Below are 16,466 nucleotides of genomic sequence, written 5' to 3'. Positions count from 1 at the left end.
ATTCTTGTGGCTTCACATTTTTATGGAGCTAGCCAAGAGCTTGAACAGATCTTGTCTATTGCTTCAGTGTGCCAGTAAGTAGAAACATAGTAGAAGAGAGTAGAGAAGATGTAGAAGAGATCTTTTACTTCCTTTTCCATTTTTTCCCCCCACATCCTTTGCCTCTACTTATCAAAGAACCCTTGACATAGCTCCATGATGAACTGGTGACCTAGGACATATATGCTTCATCAATACTTTCGTTGCCCAACTTTCATTGAGTTGGTAGAAAAGCCCCAAGGTGAAGCAAGATTAGCAGTGCTGCTTTGAGATGCCTAAGGTATGCATGGGAGCTGTAAGGAGCAGCAGTGTGGTAGCTGCACGGGCAGGAGAGAGGCTGCAAAAAAAAGGATCTCTGACTTGTAATGACAAACCTTCAGTCTCCTTAGCAGCTCATCAGAACAGAGTAAAAACTTTATATAACATGATATCACTGAAAATCTCATGGAAGGCAGCACAAATATGGTGCCCTGTGTCAAGAGCAGAAGATTAGGCGTTAGACATGCATACACCTTAGACATCACTTTCTCTCTCCATAACACAAACCCTATCATCATAGACTCTATATGAGCTATAGTTGAGAGAGCACGGTAGCATTTCCCTATGCCAGCACTGCAATACAAATAACATCGCTCATCATTTAGTGATAGGTTGGGTAGAGAAGGTGCTTTGTAAAACCCAGTTCCACTCTTTTACACACAAATCAGAGACAAATTCACATTTTCTAGAACAAAGGACAGCAGGAAAACTAATTCAGAATTCTAATTCCTCTATTACATGATATAATTCTATTTCACCAAATTAGTTTTGCTTTGCAATGTAGCTGCTTTTATAATTATTTATTGCCCAGCTTAAGGTTAAGTGAAGGAACAGTCTCAACTGTGATCCTGTTTAAGCCCTTATTTTTCACAGTGTGCTACAAAAGATTAATTGCTTTGAATTTCTCCGATGAAGACAGAATGAAAATTGCCATTTGATCCAAACTATTAACACAGCTATCATTTTGAAGTAGCACATTGCTTTTTATAATTTAATATATTTCCCCTCTTTCACGTATGCTTTGTATTTGGCAACCTTAAAAATTGAATTTGGGGAGGTTCCTTTGTAGGATCTGAAAAAATCCAGTCTTTTGCATTTCTACAGACTCAGTACCTGATGAAAAGTAGTGCTCAACAATAGGCAAACTGGAAATTCAACAATGTTGTGCGTATGTTATTGAAGATGTTCTGCTTTTACCAGCAAGCTACTTGGAAGCCCCAATGACAGTGCTGAAGCATATAAATTGTTTTGATAACACAGACTGACAAAAAGAGCAAGGTACATATATATAGCCTAAATAACTGCTTGCTCAGAAAAGGCTGCACTTTTTTTTTACCTTTTTTTGTTTGTTTGTTTGTTTTGAAGTAATGCCACAGGACCAAGATCTTTCAGAGATGCTTTATGTTAACATAATTTGTGTTGTCTGAGTCATTTATAACTGGACAGGGCTGAAGATAATAAATATATATATATATCCTAAATAACTGCTTGCTCAGAAATGGCTGCATTTTTAAAGTAACTTCTTCAAGCTAAGATGTTACAGTGATGGACTTAATTTTAACATAATGTGTGTTGCCTAAGTCATGTAAAATGGGGTGGGACCAACAGTAAATAATATTATATTCTTGTGCTTTCTTTACTTAGATTTCTATCATGTTTGTGTTGTCCAGACATATGAGCCATTAACACTCAGTCCTGCCACACTGATGTGAAAGCTCAGCTCCCTTTTTTTTTCTTTTCACTAAATAGTCACAGCGCACTGATACAGAAATGACCAGCAACACACAGAAAACCGCTGTTATATGCAGGGCAAGTTCACTCACTTACTATGGTTGTGGGTTTTCCACATACATGGAAGGCCATGACTAAAGATGATGAAAAAATTCAAAGACTTGCAAAAAAATATCTCTTCACATTGATACAAACGGTTTTGTGCACAAAAGGCTCTCAGCACTAGCTGTAGCCTTGAGTATGATAATTGTTATTGCACAGATTGGCCTCTTTTCCTTTCCTTAAGCATTAGTGTGATGGTACACAAAAGATTATATTTTATGGAGACAGTAGGATCCTTGGCACTGCATTGAAAATGGGATTTAAATTAAACACAAAAATGGAGAAGGAAAATCAGTGATAAAATATTTATAATCTTAGCCCCTTCAGATAAACCAGGATAAAAGCTCATTTAACTTCTCATTATTCAGGTAGGGTTGGTTTGGAGATTCAAACTTCTACACTATAGAAATTTCTAGGTTAAAAAGAGCATTTTGTAAAAATGAATTTCATTTCAGCATATTAAGTAATGTACTATTTGTCTCTCCATTCTGAAAATAACATTTCTGATGAAATGTTTCTGATGAAAACGTCTCACTACCAGCACATAAGCAGAAACAGACAGAAGGTCTGAGGAGTATCAACCAACTTCTACTTCGTAAAGGCTGTGTTAGTTCTGGAGTGAATTAACATAAAATAACTTGTATTCATAGCTAGGTCTCAAGACTGGCAACAAAGGCTGAGTAAAGAATCACCACTTCCCCTTCTCAATCTACATCCTATTAGCCAAGAGGGAGTCCTCAACAGAGTCTGCAGCAAGAAAACATGAGTTTATCCTTATCGTTCATAATGATAAATGCCAGAGATACCCACTGGAAATGAAACCTCAGCAGGGACCATGTATCACTAGTAATAACAGAAATAATCAAGCTGTTGTTAGAACCAGACACTCAGACAGCAAATTCAATTTTTTTATTTTGTGTCCAATAACAATGACAGCTACCAGCCATCATGCATTACAATTAGCTCATGCTGCAGGAATGCTCTCTGGTCTGGTGTGTAATGAGCAAACTGCAAAAGAGAGCAGGACCTGGGGAAGAGGTGAAGAACTGCTGGGAGAGGCAGCACATATCCTTGCCTGTTGCTAAGGAAACTGGCTCCTGTCTTTGGGAATACTCTGGAGGGCTGGCTCATTAACACAGCCACATTATGAGCGTTATTTCCCATCACTCGCAATTACCACAATCACATAACAATGCATGTAATCTATGTATCTAATGGTGGCAAATCAAAATGAACAAGTCCTTGCTATTGTAGGGGGCCAATGTTCTTGCAGCCAGCTTATGCAAACAGTAACTGACTGTAACAAAGGTTAAACAAAATTCAGGTAAAGGCACTTTTTATATATCAAGGCTGGTCAGCAAAACACTGCTTCTGTTTCTGGGATATCATTCTTGAGTTCCTCTGGTCCATGACCTTTCTTCCAGGCAGCTCACACACACACACACACACACACATCTCCTTTCTCAGTTCTTCCATCTAAAAAAGTATCCTGTTCTGTTAAATTTTACAGCTATAAAATGTGTTTCAATTTTTTTACATCCTCAATCAACAGCAACCATAAGGCAAAAGTCTCCCCTCTCCTCTGCAGTGCAGACCTCTGCTGTACAGTTGGAGTATTCCTTCAGTCATTACCTTAGACCCCAAAGCCCTGCTACATTTCTCCATCCTGTTGCATGCTTTCATCTCTGGGAAAATTACAAAAAATTTGAGCCCCACTGCCTAGAGACCTACCATGGGCAGCATGCTTGAAGCAGAGCTAGAAATATCCTCTGCCACCCCATACAGCCCTTCTAGCATTTCTGTCAATGGTGGGACTCCACTTGTTCTAGCAATGGCAAGATAGTTTCAGAAAAGAAAAAAATATATGAAAAGATTATTTTTTTTGCACTACAGAGCTACAATATAAGCCTCTCAACTACTCGCTGCTGGAAAATTCCATTGCAAGAAGTGGGAGCACTGTGCACTGATCAAAAACAGAATTAGAAATAGAGATGACTTTCCAGCGAAGAAAAGACAAAAATACAAAGATTCTTTGTAGGTATTGTTGAATATCTCAGAGCATTCCCTACATCTTAACATGGCGTCTACAATTTTTACAAGGGATATTTCAATGTCCTATCCACTGCACAATGCTGCCAGAAATCTTTTCTCTCTGATTGCTCCTGAACATTAACAAGTATGACATTAATATATATTAATTCACTAAAAACTATGTATATCTTAGTCTGAAACCCTAGCAATGTTGTCAGAAATTACTTGGATTTTAATTAGAGCTACAGAAGTTGAACAAAATCTGAGAAACTTTGAAAGAAAACCTCCAAAATGTTTGTCTTAAGATTCTTATGGCTCAAGTCTAACAGAGTTCTCTTCCCTCAGTATTTGCCCTCTTTCGGTGTGAATGCTGAATAAATGAGTCATTTGAAAAGAAACAAAGCTTTTCAACAAAAATGATTCTCCCTTTTAATTTCAAAAATCTCATACGCTAGAGGGAGTGTAGTAGTATTAATTCTGCTACTAATTTCAATTACAGTTATTCTGCAAGGCTAAATGTTTGTTGATTACTGGACCAGCATTATTGCTTAATGTCAGAAGGACAGCATGACTTCGTGTTTCTAAGACTAGAAATTTAAAAATTTGTAAGCTTCAACCCTGGTTAAGCCAGCCACCTTATGAAAAAATAATGAAATATTTCTTCACAGTCTCCTCCACCTACCTAAGGAAATTACTGTAAGAAAGACAGAAAATGCCCCTGAACAGCACAGATCCTGGTGATAATTTCCCCATCAGTGAACAATGTGGGTTAAGACCCTCTAGGGCCAACCAAAGCATGTAGGTTTCTCATACCAATGGAATGCCTACATTTTAATGTTTGGTTCCAGTTTAAGTTAAAGGAGAAGGTCTCCTTCTTAAGATGTGATTTATGTGCTCTCCTTCCCTCTTCCCCCTGCCCCCCCAAAAAACAAACAAACAAAAACACACACGCAACAACAGCCAATAACAACAAAAAACACAACACAAGCCTGATCCCCAAGGTTTGCTACAGACACTTTGCACAACACACCTGCCTGAAATAAGTCCTTGTGGCAGCTGGCAGGAGGAGTGCTTAGGTCTACATCACAGATGGTCATAGTCTGAGATGCTCACTGGTGTCAACATGGAAGCACTTGTAGGTACAGGCAGAAAGGAAACTAATTTAACCATAAAATACTTAGACAAAAACTATCTGTATGGATCACTTCAAGATCACAAGCTTGAGCCTTCTCCTCCTAGAGCAATTGCCACAAACTCTCTCTTGATCTGGCCCTACCATTTAATAAAATGCTGTGCAATTTCAAAGCATTACACCAATGTTACTGGCACAACACTTAAGTGTCTACAACTGTAGGGCTACGTCCATCCTGCATCCTGTTCCTGTCATGACTCTTAATATGAGAGAGAGAGATAACCCCTGCAATGCTTTTCTGGATAAGCAGTATCTGCTGAAAAACAGAGCATTTGCATTTCTGGTTATTAAACACAGATGGACACCTTCAGTACAAATTTGTTTCAATAATGCAATAAACTATTACTGTTGGAAAAACAATTTCTTTAGATAATTAGATACTTAAATTTGAAGTTGTTTATGTTTATATAAGCACAGAAATTATAGATGGAATTATGCAAACAAATTTACTGTGGACCATGATCAGGCTGCTAATGAAGGTAGAAAGCTACAATCCTTCTTTATAAGGTTCTGTAATGACCATGATAACAAACCAATCTTTCTTTTAGTGCTGCATATTACCCTCCCCCCCCCTTTTTTTTTCCTTTTCATTATCAGTTTAGAGTGACATATGCTTTCAGAAGACAAAGAGGATGAAAGAGACTTGAAGATAGTACTCTTCAACTACACTGACACCTAAATTATTAAATTAAGCAAAAATTCAGTATTTCATTGTCAATTTGACTCTGATTTGTAGTTAAGCAAATTTACATATTCTGTTAAGGTACATTTTGTCTTTGCTTAAAATTTGTTTTGGAGATGCATTAGAGAGACAATTACCTCTTTTTCCTTACTGGAAGCTGTAAAAGCTAGTAATAGTCTTCCATCAGAAATACTACTTTTCCCCCATGACAAACGTTTGCTGTTTACACAATATTCATGGCACTTACTAAGAAGGGACTCTGTATCTGGGCAGTATTCAGACACATACTTTCCTCACACAATATCTTCCTTCTGTCAAAGGTGAAATTATACACAATGAACTACTCTGCCTTTAGGAAAGAGCAGAGATTTCCTAAGCAATCTGAACATGCCAGTGCTATCTGGACAATGAAACAAGCTATAACGTAAACATTTGTTGATTCTCAAACATACGAGAAATCCTAAAACCACTATATTGATTGCAGGAATTATAGACCAGCCAATTATGGTGAAAAGAAGCTAATTTTCTTTGAATATATGACAGTGTAAACTTTTGGCTAGATGATATTTCAACCCAATACTACAGATCTTAGCTTTAATTTCCTCAGAAGACGATCTTCACTACTGATGGAAAACACATGCCACACATTTTTACTTTACAACTGTGCATCAAGGAAACTGCCTTTTAGAACTACAGCCCAAACAAGAATCTAAACATGATTTTTCCACAAAATTTCTATTGCACTCAGAAATTATCTGCAACACATGAGACAGGCATACAATAACGAAGTAGAGTGGGAAAAATCATGTAATTTGTTGCAGCTTGCTCATTTGTGAACAGCAATAACAGTTATATATCCTAAAGTAATACTCATGTACTTATCCAGCTCATCTTTATGAAGCACTTAAAAATCCTGTAAGTGCAGAGCACTTACTACAATGAAAGTAAATACAGACACACAGACATAAAATAGCCCATTGCTGATTTCTTCTACCGTAGTAAAATGCAAATCATTACTGACTTATCAATATCTCTTTAAAAAAAAAAATCAGCCACGAAAACTAGGATTGAAAGCTTTCAGAGCTACCAACATAGAAATAACTGCTGAAAATGGAAATACTGATGATGTTAGAGATGTGATTTATAGAGTACAGTGAGATGAGAATACACAGATACTATATAATTCTGAGTGGTTATAGTATCGTGCATTGCTCAATATATTAAGTATCATCTGTTATAACGTGCAGAAATGAGTAACAGCAACATATCCAAATACTCTGAGAAAGGACCACAATGCTTTTGAGAACAGTCATCTGAGAAAAGCCTAAGAATCCACCTAATGTGTCCTATGCATGTCACGGTGTGACAGATACTGTCTAGAACCCAACCCCAGCTCAATAACAACACCTGGAAAAACTGTGCAGTGCACAAGACTGGACACAAGAATCGTACAGAAGCAGTACAATGAAGAAGAGCTATGATGCTATCTATGTCACCCAGTGAAATAAAAGTGAAATAGTGACTGGCCGAGCTCAGAGGGTGGTGATCGGTGGAGTAGAGTCTGGCTGGAGGCATGTGACTAGCGGTGTTCCCCAGGGGTTGGTGCTGGGTCTGGTTTTATTCAACATCTTCATCAACGACCTTGATGAGTGAATAGTGTCTGCTCTCAGCAAGTACGCCAATGACACAAAGCTGGGAGGAGTGGCTGACACGCCAGAAGGTTGTGCTTGCCATTCAGCGAGACCTGGACAGGCTGGAGAGATGGGCAGGAAGAAACCAAACGAGATTTAATAAGAGCAAGTGTAGAGTCCTGCACCTGGGAAGGAACAACCACATGTATCAGTACAGGCTGGGGGATGACATGCTGGAGAGGAGCTCTGATGAAAAGGACCTGGGGGTCCTGGTGGATGACAGGTTGACCATGAGCCAGCACTGTGCCCTCGTGGCCAAGAGGGCTAATGGGATCCTGGCGTGCATTAAAAGGAGCATGGCCAGCAGGTCAAGGGAGGTGATCCTCCCCCTCTACTCTGCCCTGGTCAGACCTCACCTGGAGTACTGTGTCCAGTTCTGGGCTCCCCGTTACAAGAAAGACAGGGATCTCCTGGAAAGAGTCCATCGGAGGGCCACAAAGATGATACAGGGCCTGGAGCATCTTCCCTGTGAGGAAAGGCTGAGAAACCTGGGTCTGTTCAGCCTGGAGAAGAGCAGACTGAGAGGGGATCTCCTCAATATATATAAATATCTGAGGGGTGGGGGACAGAAGGATGTAGCCAACCTCTTCTCAGTGGTTTGTGGGGATAGGACAAGGGGCAATGGCCACAAGATAGAGCACAGGAAGTTCCGCACTGACATGCGAAAGTACTTCTTCACGGTGAGGGTGACGGAGCATTGGAACAGGCTGCCCAGGGAGGTTGTGGAGTCTCCTTCTCTGGAGATATTCAAGGCCAGTCTGGACGCCTACCTGGGCAGCCTGCTCTCAGGAACCTGCTTTGGCAGGGAGGTTGGACCCAATGATCTTTCGAGGTCCCTTCCAACCCCTACAGTTCTGTGATTCTGTGAAAAGCATTTCTGTTTACAGGCTATGCTACCACATCAAACACAAACACACCATTTTTGTCTGGGTCCTGAAAAGAAACAAATGTAATTCAAATGGAAAAGGTTTCTATAAAATCTTCATGTACAACAGATGTACCAAGCTTCTGCCAGAAATGTGTCAGCTATGTTCTTATACAAACCCCTGCTTAAAAACGAAAAAAAAAAAAAAAAAAAAAAAAAAGTAAATACAGAGAAAAGTTCTCATTCTTCTCTCCAAATGATTTATTGCTGTCAGAGCTCTAATCTAATTTTAGGTGAGCTCATCTTTTTTTCTGCCCTGGAGCCATTTTAACTTAATATTGCTCTCCTTCCAGAACCATGAGAGAATACAGACACCCTTAGCTACTACAGATGCTGTACTGACATTTTACTTCTTCTGCTTGCTGTAAAAGTCATCAATATCACTCTGCTCCTGCAGAGACCTTTTCTAAGAAAAATGAAAACAAATTGCTTGGCATTACATCAAACTTTGACCTCTGCAGCCCGAAGTGGGAAAACCAAAATCTGAACTCCTTGCTGATGCACAGAGTTGAAAGCTTGCAAGAGCTCCTCTGAGCAGGCAAATTTTATTTTAATAAAATCATTGTCTAAGCTTTTCCATGATGATGCTGCCTCCCTGTTCACACCTCCATAGGAGCCACTGAGCAGGTACTGCATGGGTTCCTGTGGGCTTGCCTGTGCTGCAGCTGTCCTTTCTACAGCAGCAGCGAGCAGCACCAGGTCTTCAGGGAAACCATTTCTCCACTCATCTTTTCCATCTGCCTCATTCCCAGCTGTTGCCCCTTTCCATCCTGAATATTCTTGACCTTCACTCTCTTTTACAGGCTCTATTCTCCTTAACATCTCCATTCTCCTGCCCCTAGTTATCTCTGGCACAAGCACAGCCTGCTTTGTGCCATCCTGGAGCATGGTAGGGAAAAAGCAGTCTCAAACACTCTGTGATTCCTGTTTTCCACTCAAGTACAAGTTTCTAGGAAGGTTTAGAAGTGTCTTCCTTCTTCCCTTCCTCCCTCCCTCCTTCCCTCTTTTCCTCCTTCATTTTCCTGTCCTGGTTTCTGAAGGGAAAAAAAAAAGTGCTTACCCTGCCACTTTTCCTTGAACCCTCATAGTAACTTTCTGAGCTCAAAGTTGGTAGCACAATGAAAATCTATATTGGTTCAGCTAAAATATTATTTATGCAGATATTCAATAACTCTATCAGGCTTGATGAAGAGATGGAAACTGCAAAGATATGGTGTTTCTGATGCTTAATAAAATCAGTGACTTGAAGGAGAAGAGGCATGTCCAAGCTCCTTTCCGCTACTGACACAAGGCTGCAGCATGAGCTAGCAGTTATTGCTCTATGCGGGTGCCACCACTCCCTCTGCTGCAGTGCCAAAACACCATCTCCTGCCCAGCAAGAAGTGGGTGTGAGAAGAAGCTGAGAATGTGGCATCAAAGGGGTACTGAAAGAGATGAGGATTACTGCAGGTTGTACTGAGGCCACAAGGCACATGGAGCAAAATGTGTGGGGAGGCTGACAGGATGTGTGATGGGAAGAAAAGCAGATTCTGTGACACTGGGTGGAAAACTACCTGAAATCATCACCAAATCACTCCTTTGGTGTCTCAGTGCTCACAGAGAACATCCTGCAGCAAGTCTGTTGCATAAATAATACGCTTTCCTATATATATATATATATATATTTTTTTTTATATATATATATATATTTCATATATATATATATATATTATTTTGATATAAATTATACAATGTTTTGGAAAGCTAATTATTTTCCAAACACCAAGGTATGCAGTGGTACATAAATTCAAAATGATCATTCCATCTTCTTCCAAGTGTCTGACTATGACCATGAACATTACAACCTAAACAGTCCACAGACCCAAGGTGCTCCTGACACTCTCCAATTCCTGTCCCAGGAACAGTTTTTGACATTGCAAAGTTGTATTGGTTCAGCTAAAACATTATTTATGCAGATACTCAATAACTTCATTGACTCTGGTCAAAATTGCAAGTTAAGTGCTTGCAAACAGAAGAGGGGGAGGAGGGAGGATGGGGAATGGTACTGAACAAAACACCAGAAATGAAGGGTGAAATTCACTTCACTGTAAAAGGTGTAGTTCCTCTTCTTGGAGGTATGGGGCTGTGTTGAACCCCATCAGCAGCCACAACCTGATGGGACATGGAGAATAACATCTCCATTCTGGTGCACCTACTATAAGGTGACCCAACTCAGGAGCCTATCCTCATGACTTCACCCTTGCACCATACCTCAAGAAAGACAACCTGTAGGAACCTCCAAACTGCTTCCTGGCATGCCTATCACATGCTCAGACAAGGGTTATTTGAAAGGATTTATCTGAGTCCAAAGGAATGAAGCAGCTTGAGGAATTTGTTCCCAGTCAAGTCTCAAGATCTGAGAATAGCTAAATGCTTACAAAGGCCACACCAGGGAGTCTAAATCATAGTCACAATGTTTTTATTTTAAAACTAGATAAGAATAATGTTTCAAATTAAGCAGGCAGCTGAAAGAACGAATTGCAGGAAAATGCCAATGCTCTAGAGATTTTACAGTCTTCTTGACTAATATTTTCCAAACATATGTGGAAAATGATGCAGTAAACACAGAAACAAAATTAGTATTTGCATCTTTGCACTGTCTGCACTCAAACGTAATGGCTACCATGCTACTACGTATCTTTAAAATTAAGACTTCCTCAAGATTAAATAGCTGAATTGTCTCCAGAACATCACTTAAGTATTTCAGATCATCTTTTTTGCACTTCATTTACCATAATCCCCACTATGCTATCGATGTAACATTAAACTGATAAATATGCTTTTATAATAACACAGCAGAGTCAGATGTCTTATAAATTGATTTACACTTAGGTTCAAAGATCCAGTATATTGAGGTAATAAATATGGTGCCAGACTGCAAGGCAGGAGAAGCTAGAAGAGACAGATGACCTTTGTACAATATCTCACCTCCTTCTCTCTCAGGAATGTAGAAATACAAAGTTATGAAAGCAGACGCTGTTAGCCACCACTGACACTGACCAGACCAACACCAATTTTATTAAAGCATAGATCAGCATTTTTATTTATTTATTTTTTTAAAGTAATCAATTGCTTAGTTATAGCTGTTCGTTGTGTCTTTGCTTTCCTGCCTGCCTGAGAGAACACGAATAAAATTGCCAGCAGTTACATTACAAAGACAGGGTAACAGACTGGATGACCCCATAAGTCTTGTTTGCTTCTTCTGTCTGGGCTCTTGACTTGCATCTTAAAAGGTTTTTGTATCAATGCCTTTGCAGGAACATGCTTTGCTATTCTGAAGACTTTCTTTTAAACCCAGACAGAAAGATGAATGCTTTATCCTACCCTGCATGTCTGTAATTGCAGGCCCTACTGGGAAACAACACCCCCTCCTCGGGGTTACTGTTTGAGACACTCTATGATGGAAAGTGTGCTCCAAAGGAATAGACAACCAACGACTTAAACAAAACCCTCCAAAACCAAATGAGCTGTTTATTCACCAGAAATGCAAGGATCCTTTCACAAGCACAGCCCTTGTCCTCCCCAACATGCAGCCACCCAACTCTATGTCCCTCTTACTCTGGTGTCATCAGGAGTAGCATGCCACAGCAGGAAAAGAGACCGGTTCACTGTGAGACCTGCTACTCACTCTCTTACAGTGTAACGGCCCCCCTTCCAGCCGCACATCCCTGTGAGTACTGGTCCCTCCGGCTGCCAACCACATGGGCCACCGCACGGCTCCCTAGGCTCAGGTAAAGCAGAAGGTGGTGGAGCACAACCATGACAAAACACAGAACTGGACCAGTCTGCAGTGCTGCAAACCTCTGGCACAGAACCGAAACATGTCTTGTTTTACAAATGATTTGAGAGTTTGCATGATGAAGGACAAAATTGCATGTAGATGGTTTGACTGCTCATGTTCTCTCTGTGCCTGTTATGTGGCGCACTGACACTGAGGACATGGCACTGCATGCAGGACAGCAGTGGTGGAGAATGCAATCTCCATTCTTCCACTGCTTGGTACCTCCAACAGTTTCCCAATCTTTCATTTTAATCATATTTTCAAAGAAAACAATAATCAGCTTTCTCCTATACTGTTCAAATTCAAAAATAAAACACAACCAATAGGTTTCACCAGTAAAATGTACTGTGAGTAGCTGAAGAAATGAGTAGCAGATATAAATACCTGCTTGCTGTGCAGCCTGTGGGATTTGTTGACTCCTCTGTGCATTGTACTGAATTGAGGCAATGGGTCTGTACTGCTGAGTTGTTGAGGTAGGGTACTGACCAGATGGGTAATAATACACTGACATCTGCAAAGAGAGAGAGAGAACAGCAGCTAACTACAAAATCAAAAACTCAAAGACTTCAAAGACTTACAAAACCAAAACGGAAAAGGAGCAAGAGTTAAAATAAAGCATATTGGTAACAGTTATCAAGAGGAGAGACTTGCTTCATGGCTCTTCAAGCTCTGCTGCTTGTATTCAGATTTGCTAGGAAAAGGGTTGTTACCAAATTCACTCGCAGATGCTTTCAGAAACAGAAAAAAGTTTTACTTAGAAGAGGAACATACAGAATGCATAAAAAAAACCTACACCTGTATACTAAAGAAATCATAGCAAGTATCAAATGCTGCAGAAAAATGGATGCAAACAACGCCTTCCATTATCAACATAATATGCATAGACAGTGTACTGAACCACCAAGTGAACTCTGGAGGAAATGATTAGTATGAAGCAAAGAATAGCCTGAAGTAAAAAATATAGATAGGTGAGAGAGAGAGGGGGAAAGATAGAATCCATATGCCTATAATTCTTGTATGAAACTATTATTAAATTCCCACTTTTAATAGCTACATTCTTCCTTACATGAACGTTTCCCCATAAAGCTCGTTTTGCATTTAGTGTGCAAAAACAATCGTAGTTTTTTTCTTGCAGGAGCTAAAGGAAGGCATTGATTCAGCAAGTTCTGCAAGGTGGGCTTCTTTTTTTTCTGTTATTATTACTATAGAACAATTCATTCTACATCACCTTATGGTGTAGCTGAATGTGAAGTTTGAAGGCAAATGAAGCTAAGGATTTTTCCTGTACATGCTCTATCACCATTACTGAGAAATCTGTGCTAAACAGTTTTCAACTGACCCTTAGCAAGTTCAGAACACTCAGAATTTTTCATTTTCATCCACAGTTGATTCTCCAGCTAATTTACAAAGTTCAGAAGCTTATGGTACCAACAAACTGCAGAGGAACACGGGCTTTAATGATATTTCTCATGACTTCTGCCAAGTCTGTCAACATTTCTTTAAAAATCATTAAATAACTTTCCTTGCACATATCATTTATCCTACTCAGACACATCCATGAAACTATACAAATGCTTTTGTTTTTTTCTTACAAAACGTAGAACCATTTTTGCTACTTTTATGTATACGTAGAGAATGCTCCTGTAAGAGTTCATTCGTTCTGATTACCCATCAAGGAAAGAATTAATTGAGTAAAGGTAACTGTATTATTTTGTATACCGAGAGAACATTGTAAAAGAGATCAGAATTTTTCCTAGATATTTTGTCAGATGAAAGAAATTTTGTCAGAAAGAGAAAAAGTACAGATTAAAAAAAAATAGAGGAGAAAAGGGCATGCATGGCTAATTGGGCAAGCAAATGACTAATGAATAAGCGTGGTAGAAAAGGTATCAGAATCAACATAATTGGATCAGTTGATATTGGTGAAGAGAACACCCCCAAACAGGCTGACAATCAATATCACCTGTCAGTCAAGAGGTTGAATACCCATTCATTTTGCAAGGCTTATTAATTTTCTCTTGAATTGATGGAAATCACGTAGCTCACATAGCTCCCCCTCCTTCATTCCTCCCCATACCCGATAGTATCAGATAGGTTCAAACCAATATGAAAAAGACAAGAATGTTTTGATTGGAAAATGCTGTTAGCTATTCTTCCTCATGAGGACACCAGGTGAGACCTAATGGCTGTAACCTGTCCTTGAGTCATTTGTTTTCTTAGAGACTATAGTAACAAAATCAAAATGCCTTGTAAAGTGGACAAAAATTAAAAAAAAAAACACATTAAGTTTGTGTCTGTGCAAAGAAAACCCAGGAAAGTAGACACAGACATTTAGGGTGCAAATCTACTCTTTAAACATCATAGCAGTGTAAATAATGGATCAGGACAGTTTAGTGTCATAAACTCATGTGGAAACCTGACTGCTCTCAGCAAGACTCTACAATAACAGACTTGAAGGAGGTGAGAGGACTCAAGCTAAGTCAAGAAATATAGCTGATCCTGTCTGGGAGCAGAGGAACAGATTAGATATAATCTATGTTGTTGTTGTTATCATCATCATCATCATCTTAATCTCCCTTAAAAAATTTAAATTTATTTGATTTACCCTCCACTTCCTCATTTTCCTTGTGCAGACAAGACTCTAGATATTTGAAAACATGCAAGTATGTGTGAATTCTCTCTTGTGGGAGGAGTGTGTAACAATAAACTTTAAAACATAGCCTAAAGAGCAGAAATTTTGAAGTATAGTTTTGAGGTTTAGTAGTTGAACATGCACTTGTACTGAAACATTCCAGGTGTATTTGGATTTTACTATTTTTTTTCATCACATGTTAACTTTTCAGAATTAGTCAAAAGGTTTTCTCTCATTTTCTGAATTCACTGTAATGTAATACATTTTTTATACACACCATTTAAAACCTTATCAGAGTGCAATCTATCACCATGAAAAATGTTAGTGGTAGGAATATTGGGTAAAAAATCATTCAATTTCAAAAGATTAATGGATGAACTTGCTACTAATCACACACACACATCTTGCAAAGAAGAGATCAGACATTAAAAGAATGGCTTGGTGTAAAATATAGACATGGATAAAATAGGTCTTTGGTGATTGGGGTCTGGAAGGCTTCATTTTCATTTATCTTGAGTACATCTATATTTCAATAGGCGAGACATTATTTGTCCTTTTTGATATTACTTAGTGAACAGTGAAATTAGAAGGACTGCAAGTAACAAGTACTGCTCACATTGTCCCCTCTGACCCTCCTGAATTTTTCAGTTTCTCATTACATCAGCATTACTAATATCTCGCTTACATGCTCTCTAACAAAAAACACTATTTCTGTTGAAGCCTACAGAAATGCCAAATTACATTTGAATTGCTTTCCTATGTGAATGCACAGTCTAATCCTGGACCTTTAGATAGTATAACATTTACAGAACTAACAAGTTTTCACTACACTAACGAGCATGCCAACACAATTATTTGATTATCCTAAAAAAAAAACCTGCCCGTCTGAGACCATAACCTAGATGCCACCTTCTTTAGCCTAAAGACATTACTTTATGATTTTAATCACTGACATGATAAAAAATCCCCCCTCTGCACTAATTACCCTGAAAATATTTGACAGATGATCCTTTCTGTCTGGGATATTCTTATTTTGAAGGTGAATCTCCTCTTTGTTTGGAGGCTGACCATTCCAACATATCTCTATTTTATCTATATTAAAAAAAAAAAATTAAGTTAAACTGCAACAGGATTGGGTACATCACTTTCACTTTAAAGACACTCATTGCATGAACTGCCATTACTTTTTCTTCCTTTTACCATGCTTTGTCCCTAAGTGATGGGCAAGGAGTCATTTTGCACTGGCTTTCTACTTTTTTCTGTCCACATACAGTGAAAATGCATCATCATCCCAGGTGTCTCTCAGATGCTCTCTAACAGCCTTCATTAAATTTACACTGTTTATCTCTTCATTGTAGGAATACAATTCTACACATCCTTCAGACTCATTTTTATTTTCCTAGCTTATCTCTCTACTGACTTACAACTTGATTCTGTCATCACACAGGTATTCTACCTTCTCTTAATATTGCTGACATCTAGTTATGTTTGAATTAACACCTTCATCCAGATGATTAATGATTCTGACTCTATTGCTAATGGCAGCTACAGTTATATAAAACGGGAGCGAAGACAACAGAAA

The 16,466-nt window shown here is 38.9% G+C and overlaps 1 protein-coding gene across 48 annotated transcripts in view; it reads right to left on the bottom strand.

Moving 5' to 3' along the window:
- ARPP21 (cAMP regulated phosphoprotein 21) overlaps positions 1-16,466 on the bottom strand; it is a 203,904-nt gene that overhangs the window by 27,875 nt on the left and 159,563 nt on the right. For all 48 annotated transcript variants that reach the window (XM_072033133.1, XM_072033134.1, XM_072033124.1 and 45 more), the window contains one exon: positions 12,637-12,763. In XM_072033133.1, the coding sequence (XP_071889234.1) occupies positions 12,637-12,763 (127 nt within the window). The remainder of the gene's footprint in view (positions 1-12,636; positions 12,764-16,466) is intronic.

This window comes from Anas platyrhynchos, chromosome 2 (genome assembly GCF_047663525.1).
Source record: "Anas platyrhynchos isolate ZD024472 breed Pekin duck chromosome 2, IASCAAS_PekinDuck_T2T, whole genome shotgun sequence".
Classification (NCBI taxonomy): domain Eukaryota; kingdom Metazoa; phylum Chordata; class Aves; order Anseriformes; family Anatidae; genus Anas; species Anas platyrhynchos.
This window is presented reverse-complemented; position numbering and strand designations above follow the sequence as displayed.